Consider the following 23,612-nt stretch of genomic DNA (forward strand, 5'->3'; position numbering starts at 1 on the left):
TCGGCGGGGTCGCAGCTGCCTTTGGAAGGCACCGAGAGGTACAATAGTGCGCAAATGGTCAAAATCAAGGTTTTGTAACGCGAGCTGTGCCACAGTGAAATGGAACTAGCCTGAGTTTTATGTGCCTATTTAAAATGCTGTTGCACGGATGATCCGAAGGTGGAAGATAAAAGAATTTAAACAAGACAACTCTCTCTCACAGAACTCTCTCACAGCACACAGGCTCGACAAAAAAACTTCGTAACTCCTTGGCGACGAGCCGCGGGCTTTTGCCATTGCGTGCCAGCCTCAGACAGCCGGGCCGCCCGAGAGTTTTACTGACGAGTTTCTCTCGCGGGGGCGGCCCGGCACAACCAACCCTGTGCTCAGCACAAAAAAAATTCTGGCGCAGCGGCCGGCGTGAGCCGCGCCAGCTGTCGACAGATGTCGACAGATTTGATGGATCCCTTGATGGTCCGATGGGCGACGGGCGACCCCCCCAAACCCCCCCACCAGGTCTCGAACCTGCCTCCACTCGCTCGAATCAGGCGCTCCGAACGGCTCTGCAAGCTTGCAGAATTGACGACTAATGCTTCACTGCCTGATATAGTACCATTTTGTTGCTTCAGCATCAACGCCACGCCACGTTCTAGGGACGCAGAGCGCGCACTGAGAGACCACTCACATCGCTGTTGCGGGGCGGCAATGTGACTGGACTCGCCGTGCGCGCCCAGCTAACCCTAGCCACCAGCCTGCGCCATACCCAGGTACGGTCGCACCTGTCTCTCCACCTATCACCCCAACTCCTCGGGCGACCGCGCGGCTGCGCTACTCACAGGCAGTCTCCCTGCCTCAGCTGTTACAGGCACCACCCACCGACCAGTCTCGACGACGAGCCGCGGCAGGGCTCGCTGCGCCGCTGCACAGCTTTACGCCACAACACAACATATCAACCAACGTAACCTCCCCCTTAGTGACCCACCCTTGCGGGCTCAGTTGCCGCATTAGGAGCCTTCGCACCGCGAGTGGGCTCAGGTGGGATCCACGGAGAGAGAGGTTCCATACACAGCCGCACTCTACACACCTTACCCCCTCTACTCGGGCGGCATCGTGGTGAGACCCTGGGCAGTCAGAGAGGCTGACAGTAAGTGGCGGGCTGAGAACTCGGGCCTCTCCCGACCCGCCATCGCTGCCTAAGGGAGGATCCTATCGGCCACTAGACCATGACAGATCAGAGGCGCACACGCCCTGTCCCAGCTCCCCCACTCCTCACACTGGGTTTGCAGTGCGCGGCCTCGCCACCTCCCTACCAGGGCAAACCCCCTCTCTCCCCCTAGGTGCTGCACTTGGCCGCCCACCGCGTAGAGCTTGCCATCCAACACCGCCGTGCCGACATACCTTCGTGCCGTAGACATCGGCGCCACAGCCTCCCCCTCCCACTCATTTGTTGACGGGTCGTACCGCTCCAGCGAGTTGACAAATTCGACCTCGCTGTCTTCGCCGCCGTCGTGGCCGCCGATCACGAGCAGGCGCGGCCTCTCGCGCTTCTTCAGCGTCTCCTTCCAGCCGCGGCGCCACGCGCGGCACGTCCCCTTGACGGCGTGCTCCCTGGCCGGCAGCTGGGCGAGGATGTGCGGGGCGAGGTCCGGCGAGAGGAGGACTTCGGAGAGCACCCACTCGGGCTGCTCCACGAGCCGAGCGGCGTGCTCCTCCGCCACGCGCAGCGCGGCGTCGCTCGCGCCCGCCTGCGCCTCGATGATGGCGACGAGTTGCTCTGGCGAGAGGCCCGCGACGCGGGCGCCGATGCGGTGGGAGGCCATGGGCCGTCTAAAATTCTTTTTCGAGCTGTGATCGTGCTAGCACGCGCCAGTTCGCACCTGTGTCGAGCCTGTCTGCTGTGATGAGAGCGTTATGAAACAAACGCAAGGCGGGACATGGCATATCGCTCTCGGGCCTTCAGACATCCCGCAGAGAGAGAGAGAGAGAGAGAGAGACTCTCTCACATCCCGCACACCCGCCGCCCCCGCGCGCGCCCCACCCCGGCCGGGAGAATGGGGATTGACAGTTTGGGATGGAAAGCCCGAGTACCTCGCACTCCGTGTGCGAGAGGAGGATTCTTTTTTCGTAGTCGGACGTCTCGGTAGACCTCTTCTCACGACACTTGGCACTGGCACTAACACGAAAAAGAAAGAGAGCGCGCGGGCTGTTGTACCCCGCCTTCGTGTGCGGGCAGGAGGCCTTCAGGAGGCCTTCGTCTGTCACCGGAACCGAAACCGGAAGCTCTGTGGTCTGCCCTCTTTACAATGAGATACCATCATCTCGCAAGACGCTTCAGTTCGGCCGCCCGCCCAGCACCCTTTCGCGTCGGCATTATTGGCGCCGGCGTGGGTGGCGCAACGCTGGCGTCGATCCTGCACCAGTCGGGAGCAAACGTCCAGGTCCATGTGTGGGAGAGGAAGAAAGCGGACGAGCTGCCGGCCGGCTACAATTTGCTCTTCAACCACAACCATATCGGCAGCATGGAGGATGCGAATCCGGATCTAGCCGCTCTGGTCCTGAATGCCGGTACGCCCTTCAAGAGATGGAAAAACCGCACCTTCGAGGGCGAGATCACGATGGACTGCGACGTCCACGGCGAGGGCCTGACCGGTGACGTCGAGTTTGGCTCAATCCTCCGGTGGGACATTGTTTGCGAGAAGCTGCGATCTGCGTGCGGCGACGGCATCCGGTACGAGGCAGGAGTCAGCCACTACTCGTACACGGACGGCGAGATCAAAGTCAGCGTCAACGGCGACGACATCCCTGTCGACCTGCTCGTCGTCTCCGACGGTCGCTACTCAAAGCAGCGCGAGGTGGCAGTGGGCGCGACGACGGTGCATACACTCGACCACGTCGAAGGCAGCGGCATGGCGAACTTCCGCCTCGTATATGAGAATGACGGCTCATTGCCCGAGTTCACCACGCACGAGCGCCTGTACAACTTCCCTGAGGTGTCGCGCTTGCAGCCTGGCGGCGAGTTCGCGCACCTGAGCGCCGCAGCCGGCGCATCGCCCGGCTTCGAGCACGCGTGCATGCGGGGCCACGCGCGACTCGGGATCATGCCGCTCCGCTCGCGCTCCGGGCGCATCGACAGGTGCGCGCGCTGTGCACCTCATGCGCCATTGCTGCCGTCCTTGTTGTGCATCCCCTGAGTACTTGTCGGTAGGTACGCGGCGTACGGAAACTTCCGCCTCGACGGCGAGGTCCCTCCCGAGGCGAGGACAGCAGAAGGCCTTCTGGCCCTGTACAAGCCGCGAGGCGAGCCCGACGCGCTCGGCAGGTTCGTGCTGCGCGGCCTCGCCGCGAACGCCGACCAGATCTACTGGGCGCGCATGCAGCGCAGCCCGACTCATTACCGCGACAGCAGGGGAGGCGTGCTCCTCATCGGCGACGCGGCGAGCGGCTTCTTCCCCTCGCTCGGCCAAGGCGCGGGCGCGGCCATCGAGGACGCGTGCTGCGCGGCCAGCGTCCTCCTCGGCGCGCTGGCGAAGAATGAGCGCCGCGGCGGCGCGATCGACGTCGCGGCGTGCACCGCGCTCGTCGACTCACTCCGCCGCGCGCGACGAGGCTTTGTTGCCGACCTGTCGGATCGGCACACAGCGCACATGGTGCGAGGCGGGCGCGACGCCCTCGACGCTTTCGAGCGCGACGAGTGGCGGGCCGACGGGGGACGCCGCCGGCTGACGCAGCTGTGGACGGACTACCCGCGGGCGAAGGCGAGCTTCGCGGCCGCGTATGCGCTGTAGTAGTGATGGGGCCTGCGCCAGAGACCGGCGTTCGCTGTATCTGCGGCTCAGTACATTGCTCATTCCTCTCTCACATTTTACTCTCAGTCACCACGCGGCGATCAGGGCAAAAGATCGCAAGGTAGGTAGGTAGGTAGAAAGGTGAAGAACAGCCAGGCTCGGACTGGACACCAACGCGGTATGGGTGGACGCTGGACAGATGATGACGACACGCACGAGCGACAACATATTAAAAAAGAAACCGCCCGCGCGACCATCCATGAGGGGTACACGCATGCGAGCTTCACTTGCGCCTCGCCTTGTGTCAGCGTCACTCGCGACTCGCTTTGCAACAGCGTCGAAGCATGGGACATCGCTCTCCGCAGCGTCGCGGCATGCGGTGAGCGACGAAGCATGGAACATCTGGGACGCACTCGGCATGCCGCGACCAGAGCCCGGGAGCGTCAACGTGCTGGCACGCTCCGCCGACGACTCGCGGCCGGCGGCAGTCAAGGCGCGCGCGCCGTTGAGGCCGCTGGACTCGGGACCAGTGCTGGTGCTCTTCGAGAACGATCGCGTCCGGGTCGCCGACTTTCGGCTGCCGCCGGGCGGCAGCTTTCACACGTCGCACGAATATGCGACGGTGCGATGGCAGGTGGAGGAAGGCCAGCACGCGCTTAACGGCGCGAGCTGCGAGAGTGTGCGCGACAAACAGGTCTTCTTCCTCGAACCCGGCGAGTCGTGGGAAATCCGCAACACCGGCGACACGGTCTACAGGCAGATAACCTTTGAGCTGAAGCGGCCGCCAAGGCGCACGGAGGCGGAGGTTGCGGCGCTGCTGAGGAGCGCCATCTACTCGACCGACGTCGGCACTGAACTGCTTCTCGAGAACAGATGGTGCCGCGTGTGGGACTTCTCCTTCCTTCCGGGCGGCGGCGCGCACGATTTTTGGCGCAGGACCACTCTCCTCGAGCACTCCGAGAGGGCCCGTTACGAGATTAGGCGCGGACGAGGACGTCCACCACCACGTTCTCGACTACGTCTTCGTATTTGCCTATCCCGGCCGGCTGCTGCTCTCGAACCACGACGGATCGCCCGGCCTCGCTGACTCGATCAACGGCGAGAACGACGTGACGTGGAATGAGATCCCCGACGGCGCCGCCTCCATACCGACCTTTGCGCACGGCGGCAGGAATGGCTTGGACGACCGTCCGATGCGTGAGTACCTCGTCGAGCTCAAGTGAGGGTGTGAGCGCACCAAGTGCTAGCTAGTAGGCCGATAGAGAGGCGACACACAGTCGAAAGGGACAAGGTGCGACTCTCTGTCTGCCCGTACGTTGCGCATGTGCATGTCTGAGATGCGTGTTCACTCTGTGAGTACACCCTGGGTTGAACGAGTCGGAGAGCGTGGGATTCGTCGCAGCCGCCTGGTCAGGGCTCTTGGTACTTGGAGCAACACCGCGTGGGGCTCCTCTTTGAGCGGTGGCAGCGGAGCGCCAACCGGATCCGGCAGGTTCTCCGCAATCTACTCGACTTATTACGCCTTCGCCGCGCTCACAGCGGACGGGTCCATCTCCGCGTGGGGCGGACACGGGAGAGGATGTCATAATGACTGCCGCCTACCCATGGGCATGGCCACCTGGCCACAAACACCTTCTCCGACGCCACCCCTTCTCCCGACACTATGCATAACACCTTTGACGGCAAGCCCGCTCTCCAGACCGCCGCGGGCGCGGCCCCTATCGCCAGAGCCGACGCCGCCAGTCACGACTATGCACATGTCGCTTCTACGCCACCTCCCTCAGCCAGCAACGCGCGGGCCGTGCGCGGTGGGTATCGCAGCGAGGTTCTCCGCACCATGCTCCATGGTTCGCACACATAAAAGCAAAAAGGGAATTCCCAGTCAGTACCCTCTCTCCCCGGTACGGCTCTGCCTAGTCTGCCTATTGACTCTCGCGTCTCGGCTCTATCTAGCCTCTAACTGTAGGCACGCTAGACTCTAGACTGTCAGTGAAGACCCCGTGGATATAGATCGCTTCACGCCGGTCACGGAGGGCGGGTGACATGCCGTGGTGGGGAAGGATCCGCTCAGGCGCAGCAGACCCCACCCACCTTGCTCACCTGGTAGGGCACAAAGTATACGCACTTGCCGACGGCGACCGCGCCGAGGTACTTGTCCCCCCCTCGCGCTCGAAACCGGCCGAGGCGGTGTCGATCCGGCTGACGCCGCCGCTCTCAGAGTCGTACACCATGGGTCCTCCCTCGGCGGCCAGCACGCACTTTGCGTGACGTTATTGTTACTATCCGTGCGACGCTTGCAATAGGCGTGATGCCGTGGCAGCTCTCCGCCTCGGCGGAGACGGTGCCGCGCGTCAGGATCTACCTCGACGACGCGCGCCTCTCGCTCTGTTTGCGGCCGCTGCAGCCCGCTCACAGCGCCGGCTCGCTCGACACCATCTCCTGCGCGCACAAGGCGACGGCGGAGCAGGGCGAGGCGACGCGGCTGGCGCTCAGCCTGGCGCTCAGCCTCGACGCCCCGGCAGTCAAGGCGGCGCTCTCCGCCGCCCCGCCGCTTTCTCTCGCCTCTTTGCTCACTTCGCCCCAGCCTCACGTAGGGCTTCAACCCCGTCACGCTCTCGTGGATGAAGTTCTTCCCAAAGACAGAGCGCTTCTTCGAATGCCTGCGTTTTCTCTTTGCTTGGCTGGAGGTGCGCTCGCGCCGACACGCGTTTCTCGCCCCTCTGTCCCACTTCGGCCCCTGGCTGCGCTCTCTAGGCGCAGCGCCAGGTCGCCACCGCCGCTTGCGACCCCTGGGCGGCGGCCGCGCACCCGGCGCTCGTGCCGCCCAAGCCGTTCCACAGCGTCGGCGCGGCTGGCACCGCTGGCGAGCTGCACGCGCGGCGTGCTGCCCGCGCCGACCCGTCCCTCGAGCCCTCTCCGGGCGACGATTGGGTGCAGCTCGCGAGCGGGCAGCCCGAGCCGGCTGCCGCCGCCTCCAGCTCCGGCCGCGGCGGCAAGTCCAAGAACGGCGCCGGCAAGCAGCGGCTCTGAGCGTTGGCCTGGCCGCGCTCGAGCCGGCGCCGCAGCCGCTCGAGCCACGGCTCGAGCCGCACTCTACCATGTCTCTCCCTGCTGCCCTCTGCACCTAGGGCAGAACTGCACACCTCTGTACCTCTGTGTAGTTCTGTAGAGTACAAGAGTCGAACCTGTGTCGGTGAGAGAGTTGTTTTTGTTGAATTCTGTAGAGTACGTGCGGCTTTTTGTGTGTCCTCTCGAGTGTTGAGGGAGTATGTTGCACGCGCTCACACAGCATGCGGTGTTGACACTCCGTACTTGCTTGCTTCATTGATTACGAAAACGGGGCTCGCCTCCTCAAGCACATATGGCTCCACCGCACCACTCTCCCGCGGCACAGCGGACAGGCGCCAAGGTGAGCTACCTGAGCTTCCTCCTCGTCCTCCTCCTGGCCACGCTGCTCCGCGGCGCGACGCCATTTGTAGACGCACTCGGTGCAGCACCAGTGACGGCACGGGAACAGCTGCGTCCACTCGCCGCAGCTCCGCACCGTGCGGCGGCAGACGGCGCAACCCTCGCGATCCGGGTCGTCCAGCTTCTCCATCAAGCCGTCCGCCTCGAGCTCGCCCACGGCGCCAATCAGCGCCGCATACGCGGCGCCCGCGAGGCTGAAGCGCCCGGCGTCGTCCCGGGCGGTGTGCTCCTCGCGCGGCAGCCCGTGCTCGTGATCGACAAAGTCGAGCAGCGCCCGGAAGCCCGCGCGCCGCTGCTCGGGCCCGAACAGCCACCGCACCCACGCAGTGCCGATGCCACGGCGCACAGAAGGCCACTCGGCAAACGGCCGCACGAGCCAGCTCTGCCAGACCGCCGCGTCCCCCTCCTCCATCTCCGGGTGCGTAATCTCGTCAAAAAAGTCGCGCAGCGCCGCCCGAGCGCCGTGCAGGCGCGAGAAGAGGATGCGGTGCTGCGACCACTCGCCAATCACCACAAACTTGTGCTCGCCGGACGCGGACTCGTCCTCGTACACGCCCGCCTCGTGCAGCAGCTCGGCCCACTTGTCGATGGCGGCGATGCCCGAGCGCGCCGTCGCGACGAGGCGGTCGAGCCGCACCGCGCCCTCGCCGCACGAGAGGGCGCGCACAACCGGCAGCGCCTCGCATCTCCAGCCCCGAGCGCCCCATGCCGAGAGATCTCCCACACACTCCTCCTCCTCCCCCACGGCGTTGGAGAGGAGGCGCAGCGGCGCGGCTGGCTCGTCGCGCGCCTCGCCGTCGACGAATGCGGTCAGCTCCAGCCGCCACTGCCGCGCCACAGGGTCGCCGCTGCCGGCCGGCGGGAGGACCGCTCGGATGCGGGCGGGCGAGTAGAGCGGCTGCCCCGGCGGCGGATCCTCCGCCCGGCGGCGCACCACGCAGCCGGAGAGCCATCGGTAGGGCTCTCCGCCGGCCTCGAGAGGGACGCCGAACGCCTCGGCCGCGTCGCGCAGGAGCGCCTGCCCGTCGGGCGAGAGAAGCGCCGCCGTCTCCTCCGCCGTGAGCACCTCGACGTCGCACGAGGCGGGCGGCTCGACGGCCAGCTGAGGGGGGCACGAGCCGGGCCCGGCCACGTCACGGATGCCGTCTCGCGGGCCGCGGCGGATGGACGTGTCGCTGTCGTGCTCCGGGTACACGTACATGCCGCTGACGAGCTGCACCTGGTAAGGAGGAGCGGCCCGCCCGTCGCGGGTGCCGAGCCAGTTGGAGGGCCAGACCTGCGTCACCCGCCCGACATCCCACTCCCCGCCAGCTTCCTCGTCGAGGATCTCGTCGGACGGTGGATGCGTCTCCACCCGGCGGCACAGCACGCGATCTCCGACGCCAAAGCGGGGGCCCTGGCGGGGACCGACAGCCCTCGCATACGCCACCGCCGCCTCCACCGCCGACTTAAAGGAGCCGAGGAAGAACTTTCGTCCGTCTACCCTGGTCTGCGCCTGGAAGAAGCGGCTAGAGGCGTGCTTGACCACGCCCTTGTAACCGGTGCTGCTCGTGCTAGAGAGGTGCAAGCGCAAGCCCGCCGCCTCCGCCACCACAATTGCAGCTTCCGCCGCCTCTGCGGCGAGATGATCCCGCTCTGGTACTATCTCCTGCTCTGCCGCCGCCGCAGCGGATGCCGCCGCCGCCGCCGCTCTCCACGCGGTGATGCGCTCCTCGCGCTGTGCGCGCGCGCTATCCGACTCCGCTCCGCTCGCACCGGCCAGGGAGGCCTCGCTCGGAAGGGGTACCGTGGTGTGCGCCGCGCGCTCTGAGTGCCCGCGAAGCCGCCGAACGAGGATCTCCGTCCCCATCGCCCCCGACCCGCTGATCGAAGCGGCAGTGGCGGCTGCGGAGCCGGGCGCCGTGCCGTCGCGGCAAGCACCGTCAGCGTTGGGCGGCGCCCCGGGTGGGAGTGGCTCCTCTGCGCCCGCGGAGCCGGCGGCGGCGGCGGCGTCGCCCTGCCCGCTCATCATCGCGCCGCGCGCCGCAGGTCTGACGAAGGCGGCAGCGGAACCGACAGGGTCGGGCTAAAGAGCCATGTCGTTGTCGATCAACCCACCCGCGCGCAAAGCTTCCGCCTCGGGCTCCTCCGCCGGCCGGGCTGGCGTGCCACCGCGGGCCGCCCCTGCGCCCGGCGCCTTCCGCAGCACCCAGGGCATCGCCCTCACACGTCATTTGGGTTGTTGAAACACGTGAGACTGTGAGACGAATCAACGACTGGTTAGGGATATCCTCGAGAATTTTACAACAAAAGGCGGTCGCACGACACGATTCACGCGACAGGCGAGGCGCGGGCGACGGCTTCCTCAGAAGCCGTCGCCCGCACCACAGGAGCCCGACCCGAGCAACCCCGCCCCAACCCGACCCGACCCGATCCACCCCGCCGTGCCCCGCCCCGCCCCCCCCACCGGACTAACCCGCGTGGCCGCTCCCGGCTCCGCCCATCGCCCAACCCACCCGCGCCTGTGCCTGCCACCCGCGCCGCATGTCGTTGTCGATGCAAATGAACTGCAGAGCCGCGCCGACGCCCGCCATCCTCCTCCTCCTCCTCACGCACGCTCATGACACCTCCGCGTTGCGGCTCGCGGTCCGTCCCAAGCTGTGGCTCCTCGATCGCGACGGCTGCATTAACGCCGACGTCGGCTCTCCTGGCGTTGTGCGTCGCGAGGACCTGCATCTGATCCCGGGCAGCGCCGGCGCCATCACACGCCTAAGATTGTTTGCGCCGGTGGCGGTTGTGACGAACCAGAGCGCGAGGGGCAAAGGCCTGCTCAGCGCCGCCGGGCTCGACGAGATCCACGAGCGCTTGCGGCACCTCATCGCCTCGGCGTCCCGCGGCGGACTCGCCTCCGAGGACGGCTCTCGCTGGGACGGCCTCTACGTGTGCGAGGATGCACTTCCGAGCAGCCGCAAGAAACCGGCGGCCGGAATGCTGCTCGAGGCGCAGCGACGGTCAAGCGTGTGCCGAGCGAGGCTCCGGACCCCTTCTCTGACCCGTCCGGGTATTTGCAGGCGCTGCACGACTTTACGTGCGAGCCGAGCGAGGCAGTGATGGTCGGCGACTCGTGGTCCGACGTGGTCGCGGCGCGGCGGGCGGGCTGCCCTCTCCCCCTCCTGCTCAGGCCCCTTCTCGGACCCTTCTCGGACCCGTCTCTGCAGGCGAGGCGGGCGGGCTGTGTGCCCGTCCTCCTGGCGACAGGTCACGGGCAGGCGCTGGCAGCCGCACTCCGCCGCCAGGGCACGCGGCTGCCGGCCTCGCTGACGGCGGCGGCGCTGTCGGAGGTAGATCCTCCTCTCCCGCCACCACCGCCACCACCACCAACAACAACAAAAACACCACCGCCACCACCACCGCCACCACCAGCACTACCACCACAGACGCAACACCACCAGCAGCAGCACCACCGCCGCTGCCTCCACCACCACCACCACCACCACCAACCCACCAACACCAACACTAACACATCACCACCACCACCACCACCGCCGCCGCCGCCTACTCCACCACCACCACCACCGCCGCCGCCGCCGCCGCCGCCTCCTCCTCCACCACCACCAGAGCGATCGTGGAGAGGGTCGGAGCCTCGGGAGGTGTTCTGACGCCTCGTTTGCCTGTGCCCTGCCCCCAGCTGCCTGCCCTCCTGCTAGGAGCGCGCATTGGCGCAGTGGCTCGAAAGCCGGGGGGAGGCGGAGGCGCCCGCGCGACTGCGCAAGGCTCGTCACTTCTTCCCCTCTCCTGGCTGGCGAGCCCCACACCCCGCACTCCCTAGGCGGCGCTGGTCCGCGAGGCTCTCTGCGGCGGGCCTGTCAGCGTGTACGAGACTCTCGCGCAGGCGGCAGACGCACTCCTCGCCTAAGGAGCAATGAATCGTTGACTCATCCGCTCCTACTGAGTGGAACAGGGTCCATTCTTCATTAGGCGGCAGACGCACTCCTCGCACAGGCGAACCGTTGCCACTGCCACTACTGCTGCCACTGCCACTACTGCTGCCACCGCCACTACTGCTGCCACCGCCACTGCTGCTGCCATTGCCACTCCTCTCCTCCTCCTCTGGCCTCCTCCCACCTCCTTTCCCCTCCGCCCCCCCTCTTTTGCCCTCTTTTCACCCCCCCCCCCCCCCTTCCCGCCTTCTCTCACGACCGAGAGAGCTGCCCTCGCAGCAGCACAGGGGGGCTGCTGCACGAAGGCTGGCCGCCCCGACTTTCCGCCGCGCAACGCCGCCCGCCGTGTCTGCCACCGCCTCCTCGCCGCCTCGCCCTCCTGCGCCGCGGCGGTGCGACGCGGCGGGCACTGTCGGCTGTCCTAATCAGCAATGAGTACTTATCCGAACAGTAATGGAGAGTCAGGTGCGACGCGGCGGGCGCTGTCGAGGCTTTCACGCCTGATTTTCTGAGCGGCAAGCAGGCACGCGTCCACGACACGCCCACGACACGCCCACGACACGCCCACGACACGCCCACGACACGCCCACGACACGTCCACGACACGCCCACGACACGTCCCCACGCCCGCCACGTGGTACGTCCCGCAGCTCCGATTCTGGTCTGCGAGTCTGCCGCTGGAGTCGTATGTGTCCGCGCTCGCGACTGCCCCGTCGGCGCGCCGCTCCGGGGTCGGGCGGACGCTGATGTCGCGTGTCGAGGCGATCGTGTGGGAGGCAGGCGAGAGCGTGCTCTCGCTGCAGGTGTGAAGAGAGACTGTTCATAGCACGTATTCACAGTGTGGGAGGCAGGCGAGAGCGTGCTCTCGCTGCAGGTGTGAAGAGAGACTGTTCATAGCACGTATTCACAGTGTGGGATGCAGGCGAGAGCGTGCTCTCGCTGCAGGTGTGACAGACTGCAGGTGCGAACAGGCTGCAGGTGTGAACAGAGCGTGCTCTCGCTATAGGTGGACGAGCTCAACGGGCCCGCCCTCCAGCTCTACCGCGGGCTCGGCTACGAGGTGGCAGCCGCAGAGGCGCGCCAGCACCGCTGGGAACGGACTCTCTTCACGCGTCCAGCCGTGAACAGGTGGTCGGCAGGGAGCGCGCGTCCACCACGCCGTCGAGGTGCGGGCCTCGCCCCTCCGCTCCTTCTTCAGGTCGCGACATCGCTCCGAGCTCACCCGTGCCCGCCCCGAGATCCCCCTAGGTATGGCCTCGTCTCGAAGCTACTGCTCGGCGGTGTGCGGGAGCGGACCTTGCTCGTGCTGCAGAAGCCGCGGCCGCCCGCTGCGGCCGAGGCGGCCGAGCCGGAGGTGCCTCGCGGGCGTGGTGTTGTGGGGCGGTTGCTGCCTGGCGTGAGGCGCCGTTTGAAAGCGCTCAAACAAAACTGAGCGGAATCGGCACGTCGCCCGATCTCACGCTCCCTGCACATGATTTTGCGGACACAAAAATCGCGCGAAGAGGTTTCCGACCCGGGCCCAAGCAGCGCAAGCCCTTGTCCCGAATCCAGCCCCATCCTGCATCCACAGCTCTGGGCCGGCGCGGGGGCCCCAGAGGGTGTCCATGCGGGGGGGAGATGGGGTCCCATGGCCCGCCGCAGGCGCCGATTTTTCGGCGTTTTTTTTCTTTTTTCGCAATTTTTTACTTGTTTTCATGGGAATTCGGCGTACTTGCGGCCATGCTATCACGCCTTGCGACAGCCTGTCGGCGCAGCTGACCGTGCCATGATGCACAATTGATCACCTGCATAGCTCGCGGCCTTAGTATCAAGCATTCAGTGACGACCTGATCGTACGGCCAGTAGGAAGGTGTCCTTCCAGCTGCGTGCACGCTTCTGGCGCAATGCGCGTCACCTCGGATTGGCTGCTGGCACTCTCGAGGCTATGCCTACACAGCCTCGCGCGCATGGGCAGTCAAGAGGGACCACGCACCTTCTCAGGACAGCGCCGGTGCCTCTCTCTTGGACCGGCAAACTTGGTGGTCTCGTGTCACCAATGTGGGACCAGTGTGGCATCGCGCCATCGACAGCTCCGAACTGCGCCTCACCACTGACCGGGAAGGCCGCCAAGTGGGTCAGCACCGGTCGCACATTGTGGCAGCAGTCAGCAGTGCATGGCTGATAGCTAGAGCAGCAGCGTCAGGGTCGCAGGGTCGGATCGTGTCAAGCCTCTCGCCCGGCCGGCCGCGTGCAGACGTCGGCCTGTCTGCTGTCTGGAGTGATCTGTCGGCGGTCAGTACGACCGATCAGGTAGGAGTTTTCTGATGGTCGGAGGGTCTGTCTGTATGTACTCCTCGAGATCTCTCCAAATCTGCCCTCTAATCAACCGTAATCATTCGGGAAGTCGGTGCTAATAGAGACTAATAGAGCCGGGGCCCCGTTTCCGCACTGCTGCGCGGCGCACGGTGCCTCCGGGGGGCCCCGCGCCGGCCCAGAGATCCACAGGAGAACAGGACCAGGGGTTCCCCGGGTCTTGACATGGCGTCCCAGGCTTCTTTGTTTCTTTGTTTCTTTTTCGAATCCAGCTGGGCGGGCGGGTAATGGCGTCCCGAGTCAGCAAGCGCGCCGCGCCGCCGTCCACCTCGGGCAATTGCGTAAGCGCGTCTACCCCACAACCCCGTGTCCCGAACCCAGCAGCGTTGTTGTGCGCGGCGGTAATGGCGTCCGCCGCCCGCAAGCGCGCCCGCACCGGCGAGGGCGGCGAGGAGGACGAGGAGCCCGTACCGGTCGCGGATGGCTTCGAGGCGCCCATCTTTGGCGCGCGCATCGTCGGACAGGTCACCACGCTGGCGCTCGAGGGCGAGGACGGGCCTCTATCGTTCGGTCCGGTTGGCGTCGCGAGCGACCACGCGGGCGCCTGGTACGTCTCGACCAAGGACTCGCTGCTGCACGTCTCGGCGGCCGGGCGCGTGCGCCGCGTGGCAGCCTTGCCGGCAAGGGACGAAGGCTACAGCGCTGCTGCCAGCCCAGACGGGAGCGCGGTGTTTGTGGCGGACTCCAGCGGCAACGAGATCCGGCGGGTGGAGGTGGCGACGGGAGAGGTGACAACGCTCGCGGGCAGCGGCGAGTTTGGCGACGCGGATGGTGTTGGCGACGCGGCGGAGTTCTACAGCCCAACTGGCATCGCTATCAGCCCAGACGGCGCGCTGTTTGTGACGGACCTCGACAACGACAAGATCCGGCGGGTGGAGGTGGCGACTGGCTCTGTGACGACGATCGCGGGCAGCGGCCAGGTAGGCGGCGCGGATGGCGTGGGCGACGCGGCGCAGTTCGATAACCCAGCCGGCATCGCCATCAGCCCAGACAGCACTGCACTGTTTGTGGCGGACTTCACCGGCCACAAGATCCGGCGGGTGGAGGTGGCGACGGGCGCTGTGACCACGCTCGCGGGCGGCGGCACCATGGGAAGCGCTGACGGCGTGGGCGACGCGGCGCAGTTCTACAACCCAAGTGGCATCGCCATCAGCCCAGACGGCGGCGCGCTGTTTGTGGCGGACTACGGCAACGACAAGATCCGGCGGGTTGAGGTGGCGACGGGCGCGGTGACAACGATCGCGGGCAGTGGCACCAGTGGCAGCGCTGACGGCGTGGGCGACGCGGCGGAGTTCCACGGCCCAGATGATGTCGCCATCACCCCCGACGGCAGCACGCTGTTGGTCAGTTCCAACGGTGGCCTCCATCAGGTCTGCGTGGCGGCGCCTCCTCCGCCTCCCTCCTTTGCCCCGATCGTCGTTCCGCCTTCGACCCTTGGAGCTGACCTCGCAAAGACGCGGGGCGACGCCTCCCTCCCAGAGGGGAAGGTCACCTTCCTGGTCGGCGACGACGAGGAGCGCGTCGAGCACGTGAGCAAGTGCAACCTCTGCGCCCGGTCCCCGGTCTTTCGGACCATGTTTGGCATCGGCATGAAGGAGCGCGACGCCGCCGAGGTCACGGTGTCCCACACCGACCTCGCCAGCTTCACCGCCCTCGTGGACTACCTCCTCACCGACAAGTTCGACCTCGGCGAGGAGGAGGGCAGGGCGCAGCGCGCGCTCGACCTGCGGGAGCTGGCGCAGATGTACCAAGTGCCGCGCCTCGAGCTGCTCTGCGCGCAGGCGCTGCAGGAGGGCGTCGCGCCGGCGACCGCCGTGCCGCTGCTCGAGGCGGCGCACACGATGGGCGACGGGCGGCTCCTCGCGCAGTGCCGCCGCTACGTGGCCGACCACGCCGCCGAGGTGCGGGCGAGCGGCGGCGTGGAGCAGCTGCGCGACTTTGGCGTGGCCAAGGGGCTGCTCGGCGACGCGCTCGACCAGGTGGCGGAGCTGAAGGGCGCGATGCGCGCGCTCCGCGTCGCGGAGAGCTGAGAGCGCCCGATCGAGTACCGGAGCAGTGTGACAGCGCAGCGCGCCGAGTACAGGGAGCGCGTTCCCGCGCACCGTTTTGATTTGTCTACGCACCCTGCGAGCCCGTGTCCCGACTCCAGCGCTCGAAAAATGCGATCATGTGCGTCAGATGTCCCGGTGGTCATCTTTGGCCAACCTCCGCCTCCGCAGCCCCCGACGGCGCACCGCAGTCTCGGGGCGCAGTCCCGCGCACCGCTCTCCCCGCCTCTAGCCGCTACACGTACCCCCCAGTGTGTGTGTGGTGTGTCCTACCCTCACCCTCTCCTCTCTCCTCTCTCTCTCTCTCTCTCTCTCCTCTCTCTCCTCTTGTCTGTGCTGTCTGCCTGACTCAGGCACTCAATCTGCCGATGCGTGATTGTGTGTGGGCTGCTCCGAGGGGGCCCTCTGTGCGATCCGACGGGTAGGGGGGCTGTGCCCGGGCGGTGTCCGGTGTGGAGTCCCCTTCTGATCCCGCCTGGGATGTTGGGTGTGAGGTTGTGGCGGCTTCGATCCCAAGGGGGGGAGCTGATCCCACTCAATAACCAACTCTCAGGGGCAGTAGGTGGGCGAGCTTCAGGCACGCTCATCTCGATCGTCAAGACGTGTCGCTACGCGCGGTCTTCCGCGGGGGGAGCTGCGTCGACGGGTGCGGGACCGCGGCGCAGTCAGTGCCGTGGCGATGCCTCCGGCTGTTTGCGGCGGGCGGCTTGCTGCTCGCGGCGATGGCGAAAAACTCGTCTCGCCACACGCCAAGGGCTTATGCTCTGGCGAGACGTGAGGCGCATGCGCCCAGGAGGGGAGGGGGCATGTGTAACGACACTGCTAGAGATGCCTTTCGGGGCCCAGAGATAAAACTTCTGTGATGCCATGCGTGACCTAGTAGTGTCCCCAGCTATGGGCGTGTCCACGTTGGAGCCAGGTGTGGTGTGGGCGCGAGAATAGCTCCGCCGTTCATGGAGGCAACCGATGCGAGTCGACTGGTGTGTGTCGTCGTGGTTTCGTATCAAGAATACTCACTCACACGTACCCCCCAGCACTGCCAGCAGCGCCATCGGCTACGTACCCCAGCACTGCCAGCAGCGCCATCGAATTAGAGCCGGTCGCGCTGATCAGCGGTTCTTTTTTCCGTCTTTTTTGCAAAAGAATTCGTCGCGCAGGTGTATTTTATTTTTGCTTGGGGCGGCACTCATGCTGAAATTCTGGAAAAACCTGAGCGGCCCCTGCGGTGCCCCTACCTACCTACCTACCTACCTACCCTACTTATGGGAAACTAAAAAAGAAATCACCGGATGGGTGAAGGTGGGGTACTATACCAACTGAAGTGATGGTTGGTGGTACTCTCCTGCAACCACAGTCCTTCCTGTGACATGGCAGGCCACTCTCAGGCCCTACAAAGCATCAGATCACCCACTTGGGGAGGGTTGACATCGTGATTTCCGCGGAAAATTTCTTTTTCTGCTGTGAAAATTCCGGTGTGAAGAGAGGGAAAAACCCGAGGGGAGGGCCCAGACCTACCCTACCTACCCCGGCATGAGTGCCGCCCAAGCAAAAATAAAATACACCTGCGTCGCGAGGAAGCCGCCGCGGGCCATGCTGCTCTTGATGCCCAAGCCAGCGTGGCTCTTTCACTTCCTCCGGCGCCAATCGCCTCCCCCTCCTCCGCCGCCGGCCGCGGCCCTCGAGTCGCCGCGGGCAATCCTCGCCGTGCTGCTCTTTGCAGTTCTGGCTGCTTTCGGCGGCCTCATCACCGAGGAGGCGAGGCCGCTCGTCGCCATCGCACGGATCATTGCGCGACTGCGCCAGAGTCGCGGCAGCTCGGCGGACGCGAAGAGTGCGACGCAGCTCAGCGACCGCAGCAGTCGGCTCGACGATGCGGAGCTGGCCGTCCTCGTCCCGCTGCTCAGCGCCCTCCCGGCAGAGTGCCTTCGGAATGCGGCCTGCGTGTCTCGTGCCTGGGCCGCGGCCTGCTCCTCCGACGACAGCGCTCTCTGGCGCGGGCTCGTCCTGAGGCGCACCGCAGTCCCGGGCGGCCAAAGGCGAGAGGAGCGGACAACCACGCCCACCTACCCGCTTCCGCGCTCGGTCGTACTAGGCGCTGGCCGGGGCTAGCTGGCCTCTCGAGCGCCGGAGTCGACTGGCGGCGGCGCTACTGGACGCTCGTCCGCGACGGGCTGGGCAGCCAGAGAGGCTGAGGGCATTGGAGCCGCTTCTCGGAACCCTTGCACGCACCTTCTCGGAACCTTCCCCATAGGCAGCCAGGAGGCCGAGGCGCCGCCGCCGCTCTTGACCTTCCTGCCGCTCATCTCGGGCGATCTCGGGCGATCTCGGGTGATCTCGGCTGCATAGGACCCGCTGCGGCATCTCACCTTCCTGCTCCAGGGCCGCTTCCAGGGCCAAGACGCCGTCGCCTTTTCGCGCGCAGCGACGGCGCGGCGCGGTGGTCTTCGTTGGAACTCATCTCGTCTCTGCTGACTCAACGATGCGAGTTGTCTTTGTCAGGTGCGGCGCGTGGTGCGCGATGTGGGGCTGCCGAACCAGCCAAACGCCACGGTGCGCAACGGCCGCTCGGAGCGACTCTGTCGGTCGTTTCGGGTGAGTGAGGTCTCGTCGTTTGAACCGGCAGGTGCGCAACGCACTTGAGCTCGAGCTGCCTCCTCTTCGACAGGGCGTCGCCCTCCCGCAGAGCTGGCACGCGACGGTGTTGGGAGGGGTGCCTGCCTGCGCGGCGAGGAGGGGCGGCGCATGCGCGAGGTTTGTCCTCTTCACGGCTTGACGGCGGGTGTGAACAGGCGCCTGGCGGCGGCGAGGAGGGCGGTGGTGACCTCGACGTCCTACCGAACCCGGTGCCGAACAGCGACGAGGAGGGGGAGAGCGACGGCAACGAGGAGGAGGTGGCCCGGGGGCTGGAGGCTCCCCTCGGTCTGATCTGGGGGCGATCTCGCGTGATCTCGCGTGATCTTGGAGAGTAGGATCCTGCCGCTGGCGGGGAGGGCGGCGGGGAGGGCGGCGGGGAGGGCGGCGGGGAGGGCAGCGGGGAGGGCGGCGCAGGCGCAGCGGGCAAGTTGCCGATCCTCTTCCCACCCGCTCCCTCGCAGCGTCCGCTCTGCTGTTGCCAGGTGCGAGAGGGAGGGAGGGGCTGGAGGTGCAGATTCTCCTGCACGACTCGGCCCGCCACGCGGTGGCCCACTTCCTCGCCTTCACCCTCCACAAGGAGGACCTGCGGCCGGGGGGGGCGGAGCACGCGCACGCGGCCATGCGAGCGCCGCGCGACTTCAGGGCGACGTCGCGAGGGACGCGGATCGAGGTGGGGTGTCGGGCCGCCAGACGAGAGCGGCCCTGAGAGCGGCCCTGTGCATGAGGTCTCAAGATTCGATTCCCTCGTCAGGCGGGTGTCGGGCCGCCAGACGAGAGCGGCCGTCGCGCGACGCCGCACTGGGTCACGATGATGACGCAGGTTCGTCACACATCGATCTCCCCATATCTCCCCATAGCTCACGATGATGACGCAGGGTCGTCATCCTAATGGAAGTGAGTCATCGCGAATTGGTTCATACTGGTCACGGCGACGCCGGAGATCTGCCTTCTCTACCTCATTGAGTGATGTATTCCTAATCGGTTGGGTCACAACGACGCAGGAGATCGACTTCTCCATCCTCTCCGCGCCGCTCACGCTGCGGGCGAGTGCAGCCAAATGCGGAACAACAATCTCCCCATACCTCCCCATACCTCCCCAGATCTCGAGGCCTAGAAGCGGAGCACAGGTCTTTGTTCTCAGCGTTGTACTCCGAGCAGTTGGCACCTAGCACACGCCCATGACGCGTCCACGACACGTCCCATGAACAGGCGAGCCCGCTGTGGCTCGGACTCCGCTCGACGCCGCCAACGCCGGCGGTGGACAATTCGCAGCATCTGGCGCCGTCGCTGGCGATCACGTCGCTCGGGTTCGGGCTGAGCATCTGCATCGAGGCGGGCGAGTTTGGCGTGCTGGATGTGCCGCTGCAGGCGACCAACGTCGGCGCAGAGTACTTGAGTTGGGCGTGAGACGCGTGAGAGGCGCAATCCTCCACACCAGTCCTCAGTCCAGAGAGCCAGTACTGCTTTTAATTGGACTCGAAGAGAGCGCGCCTACGCTTACTCACGTACTTATACGCACCCGGGACATCAACGGTGTCGCAGAGGATCGCGCTCGCCCTGTACACGGCGCGCTGCGCTGGGCTGTCAGCTGTCACACACTGCTATCACTGGTGCCAAACGGAAGCGGCGAGCGATCACAGGGCGCGGGGCGCTGCCCCTCACTCATGCCCGCTCGGCCACCTCCGCCCGGACCTTCTCGAGCTCCGCGTCGCGCGCCGCCACCGTCCCCTTCAGCTCCGCCACCTGGTCGAGCGCGTCGCCGAGCAGCCCTTGGCCACGCCAAAGTCGCGCAGCTGCTCCACGCCGCCGCTCGCCCGCACCTCGGCGGCGTGGTCGGCCACGTAGCGGCGGCACTGCGCGAGGAGCCGCCCGTCGCCCGTCGTGTGCGCCGCCTCGAGCAGCGGCACGGCGGTCGCCGGCGCGACGACCTCCTGCAGCGCCTGCGCGCAGAGCAGCTCGAGGCGCGGCACTTGGTACATCTGCGCCAGCTCCCGCAGGTCGAGCGCGCGCTGCGCCCTGCCGCCCTCCTCGCCGAGGTCGAACTTGTCGGAGAGGAGGTAGTCGACGAGGGCGGTGAAGCTGGCGAGGTCGGTGTGGGACACCGTGACCTCGGCGGCGTCGCGCTCCTTCATCCCGATGCCAAACATGGTCCGAAAGACCGGGGACCGGGCGCAGATGACGCACTTGCTGACGTCGTCGATGCGCTCCTCGTCGTCGCCGACCAGGAAGGCGACTTTCCCCTCTGGCAGGGAGGCGTCGCCCCGCGTCTTTGCGAAGTCGGCTGCAAGGGTCGAAGGCGGAACGACTATCGGGGCAAAGGAGGGAGGCGGAGGAGGCGCAGCCACGCAGACCTGGCGGAGGCCACCGTTGCAATTGACCAACAGCGTGCTGCCGTCTGGGCTGAGGGCGACTTCATCTGGGCCGTCGAACTCCGCCGCGTCGCCCATGCCGTCAGCGCTGCCCTCCGTGCCACTGCCCGCGACCGTCGTCACCTCGCCTGTCGCCACCTCAACCCGCCGGATCTTGCGGTTGCCGTTGTCCGCCACAAACAGCGCGTCGCCGTCTGGGCTGATGGCGAGGCCACTTGGGTTGTTGAACTCCGCCGTGTCGCCCACGCCATCCGCGTCGCCATCCTCGCCGCTGCCCGCGATCGTCGTCACCGCGCCAGTCGCCACCTCAACCCGCCGGATCTTGTGGTTGTGGAAGTCCGTCACAAACGCGCGCCGCCGTCCGGGCTGATGGAGATGCTAAGTGGGCTGCAGAACTCCGCCGCGTCGCCCACGCCATCCGCGTCGCCACTTTCGCCGCTGCCCGCGAGTGTGGTCACAGCGCCAGTCGCCACCTCCACCCGCCGGATCTTGTGGTTGCTGGAGTCCGCCACAAACAGTGCAGTGCTGTCTGGGCTGATAGCGATGCCAGTTAGGCTGTCAAACTCCGCCGCGTCGCCCACGCCATCAGCGTCGCCTTCCTCGCCGCTGCCCGCGATCGTGGTCACCTCGCCCGTCGCCACCTCAACCCGCCGGATCTCGTGGCTGCTGTAGTCCGCCACAAACACCGCGCTCCCGTCGGGGCTGGCCGCAGCGGTGTAGTAGTTACTTGCCGGCAAGGCTGCCACGCGGCGCACGCGCCCGGCCGCCGAGACGTGCAGCAGCGAGTCCTTCGTCGAGACGTACCAGGCGCCCGCGTGGTCGCTCGCGATGCCGACCTCACCGAGCGATAGAGGGCCGTCCTCGCCCTCGAGCGCCAGCGTGGTGACCTGTCCGACGACGCGCGCGCCAAAGATGGGCGCCTCGAAACCATCCGCGACCGGCACGGGCTCGTCCCCGTCACCGCCGCCGCCGGTGCGGGCGCGCTTGCGGGCGGCGGACGCCATTGCGCCCAAGCCTGGGACAACGCCTGCTGGATACGGGACACGGGCGTGTGGGTTGTCTGAGAAATGTTGGTTGAGCTCCTAACGGGCTTGTGCGGTACTCGAGTATGCGACTTCAACGGCGTCGCGAATCGGTACACGGCGCGCGCTGCGCTGCCACACCCCGCACGCTGCTCTCACTACAGTGCCAAACGGCGAGCGATCGCAGGGCGCGGGGCGCTGCCACTCACTCATGCCCGGAGCCGAGTGTGCGGTTTGTGTGAAGTTGCAACTTGACGGTTACGGCGGCGACGGTCGCCGCTGCGTGCGCCGCTCTGGTCGCGCCGATGCCAGGCCAGTCGAGCGAGGCCGCCTCGACGCGCGCGCTGTACAACCAGTCGCAGGAGCTAGAGGGGCTGCAGCGTGTGTTTGACGGCATCGACAAGAATAACGACAAGAAGGTCGTAGGGCTGCAGAGAAGCTGCGTATCTCAGTCGTTCTTCACAACAGCCATCGCGCAGAGCAGATTGTGAATGAGCTTGCCTGCGGCGAGGGCGGTCGAGTGCATGGAGCTAAGTGCCTCGCCGTCCTCGCAGGAGTCGCTAGGGTGGTGTACCTGTGTTAGTGCCAGTGCATGAGTGCGCGCCAGTCCCATTCCGAGTGAGTTAGAGTCCGACTCGTAAAAGTCTTTTTTGGTGTTAGTGCCATTGCGCGCCAGTCCCTGCGCGCGGCGGCGGTGGCGGGGCTGCGGGCGGGCGAGGGGGCCATCTTCGACCACGCCGACCTCACCGAGACCGAGGCGAACTCTTGTCAGCAGCAGCAGTAGCAGCAGCAGCGGCAGCAGGAGTAGCAGCAGCAGCAGCAGCAGCTACAGCGGCAGTAGCAGCACAGCAGTCCCATCTTTGCACTTTGGAAGTCAGGAATTGCCTGTTGCTAGGTCATTGACTGCCAGCTTCCCGGCTCGATGTGGCGCGGCGCGACACTCTGGCTCTCCGTCTTCAGCCGTGCGCCCGCGCCCCCCCCCTCTCGCCAAATATATGTCTACGTAGAACAAAAACTTGGAGCACTTGGAGTGCAGTCCTTAGTAGGTAGGTAGTAAGGTGAAGAACAGCCAGGCTCGGACTGGACACCAACGCGGTATGGGTGGACGCTAGACAGATGATGACGACACGCACGAGCGACACACAGACACAAACAAGCTCACAAGACACACAGCCAGCTGGCTGCCACACACCCTGAGTTGGCGTACACATAACTCAGGGCCACATCCTCCCTGTCGCCCCCCCCAGCACTCCACGGTGCCAAGGGCACAAACAAGGGCACAACTCAAACAACTCAAACAACAGACGACAGGAAGTGATATGTGAGGCTAGAGCAGTTTGCTCCACCTCTAGCAATCTCTCCGGCCGGCGAGGCACGGACGAGACCGTGTGTGGGGTCTAAGTGAGGTGTCTATGGACGCTCTCCTCACGGGCTAGCCGCCTACGGCTAGCCCTTCTCGCACTCACAGGCGGTGACAGTCCAATGTATGAGCGTATGCAAGTTGAGGCGCGTGGGCTAAATCTAGGCCGCACGTCGTGGCACTATGACGAAGTAGACGTGCGGCCGCAGCGCGCCCGCCGCAGGCTCGGCTGTGCGCGCGTGTTAGCGACAAAGTTGCGGGTGGAGCCATGCCCGACTCTTCGAAGGTGAGGCCTCTGCGACGAGTGCCAGCCGCGCTGCGGAGCCACGCCCTTCGAGCCGCGTCCCGTCAGCACTGTCCCCGAGTGGTCCCGCCTCAGCGGCACACACTCTCGACCAGGACAGTCCCGCCAACGGAAACGTGTCGCGCGCCGGCGACGATTGCGGCGTGGTCGTTTTGAAGCAAAGATGGCACGACCACCGCCCTGCTTCGCAGACCGGGCAAGGAGGGGCCCGCTCCCGTTCCGCGAGGAACAGGAGTTTCCCCCCCTCCCCCGGCCTGAGCAGCGGCGGGAGGAAGGCAGCCCCTTGAGTCCAGGGCGGCACGACCCATGCGATGCTTCCACCGCTACAGGCCGCCTCCAATACCATGTTTGCGCCCTCCTGCCTCCCCTCC

At 66.2% G+C, this 23,612-nt stretch overlaps 7 protein-coding genes across 7 annotated transcripts; 4 read left to right on the forward strand and 3 right to left on the reverse strand.

Moving 5' to 3' along the window:
* Positions 1-1,073: 1,073 nt before the first annotated feature.
* EMIHUDRAFT_247552 (hypothetical protein) lies at positions 1,074-1,799 on the reverse strand (the record flags this gene model as incomplete). Its single annotated transcript, XM_005764612.1, has 2 exons — positions 1,074-1,172; positions 1,503-1,799. The coding sequence occupies 2 exons, from the start codon at positions 1,797-1,799 to the stop codon at positions 1,074-1,076; spliced, it is 396 nt and encodes a 131-aa protein (XP_005764669.1).
* Positions 1,800-4,038: 2,239 nt separating this feature from the next.
* EMIHUDRAFT_247554 (hypothetical protein) lies at positions 4,039-4,987 on the forward strand (the record flags this gene model as incomplete). Its single annotated transcript, XM_005764613.1, has 2 exons — positions 4,039-4,647; positions 4,757-4,987. The coding sequence occupies 2 exons, from the start codon at positions 4,039-4,041 to the stop codon at positions 4,985-4,987; spliced, it is 840 nt and encodes a 279-aa protein (XP_005764670.1).
* Positions 4,988-6,173: 1,186 nt separating this feature from the next.
* Positions 6,174-9,243, reverse strand: EMIHUDRAFT_120171 (hypothetical protein; the record flags this gene model as incomplete). Its single annotated transcript, XM_005764614.1, has 4 exons — positions 6,174-6,203; positions 6,355-6,424; positions 6,573-6,888; positions 7,164-9,243. The coding sequence occupies 4 exons, from the start codon at positions 9,241-9,243 to the stop codon at positions 6,174-6,176; spliced, it is 2,496 nt and encodes an 831-aa protein (XP_005764671.1).
* A 524-nt stretch (positions 9,244-9,767) lies between these two features.
* EMIHUDRAFT_247557 (hypothetical protein) lies at positions 9,768-11,127 on the forward strand (the record flags this gene model as incomplete). Its single annotated transcript, XM_005764615.1, has 4 exons — positions 9,768-10,151; positions 10,283-10,348; positions 10,430-10,552; positions 11,041-11,127. 4 exons carry the CDS (start codon positions 9,768-9,770, stop codon positions 11,125-11,127), a joined length of 660 nt encoding a protein of 219 aa, XP_005764672.1.
* Positions 11,128-11,583: 456 nt separating this feature from the next.
* On the forward strand, positions 11,584-12,584 carry EMIHUDRAFT_247558 (hypothetical protein; the record flags this gene model as incomplete). The annotated part of the gene is made up of 5 exons (XM_005764616.1): positions 11,584-11,612; positions 11,823-11,955; positions 12,159-12,212; positions 12,281-12,318; positions 12,401-12,584. 5 exons carry the CDS (start codon positions 11,584-11,586, stop codon positions 12,582-12,584), a joined length of 438 nt encoding a protein of 145 aa, XP_005764673.1.
* Positions 12,585-14,172: 1,588 nt separating this feature from the next.
* Positions 14,173-14,808, forward strand: EMIHUDRAFT_44143 (hypothetical protein; the record flags this gene model as incomplete). The annotated part of the gene is made up of 1 exon (XM_005764617.1): positions 14,173-14,808. A coding segment is annotated over one exon (636 nt), but the record flags the coding sequence as incomplete, so codon positions are not given.
* A 5,040-nt stretch (positions 14,809-19,848) lies between these two features.
* On the reverse strand, positions 19,849-20,876 carry EMIHUDRAFT_371362 (hypothetical protein; the record flags this gene model as incomplete). Its single annotated transcript, XM_005764618.1, has 2 exons — positions 19,849-19,929; positions 19,965-20,876. Coding segments are annotated over 2 exons (993 nt in total), but the record flags the coding sequence as incomplete, so codon positions are not given.
* Between the last annotated feature and the right edge of the window lie 2,736 nt (positions 20,877-23,612).

The sequence above is a fragment of the Emiliania huxleyi genome, assembly GCF_000372725.1.
Source record: "Emiliania huxleyi CCMP1516 unplaced genomic scaffold EMIHUscaffold_587, whole genome shotgun sequence".
Taxonomy (NCBI): Eukaryota; Haptophyta; order Isochrysidales; family Noelaerhabdaceae; genus Emiliania; species Emiliania huxleyi.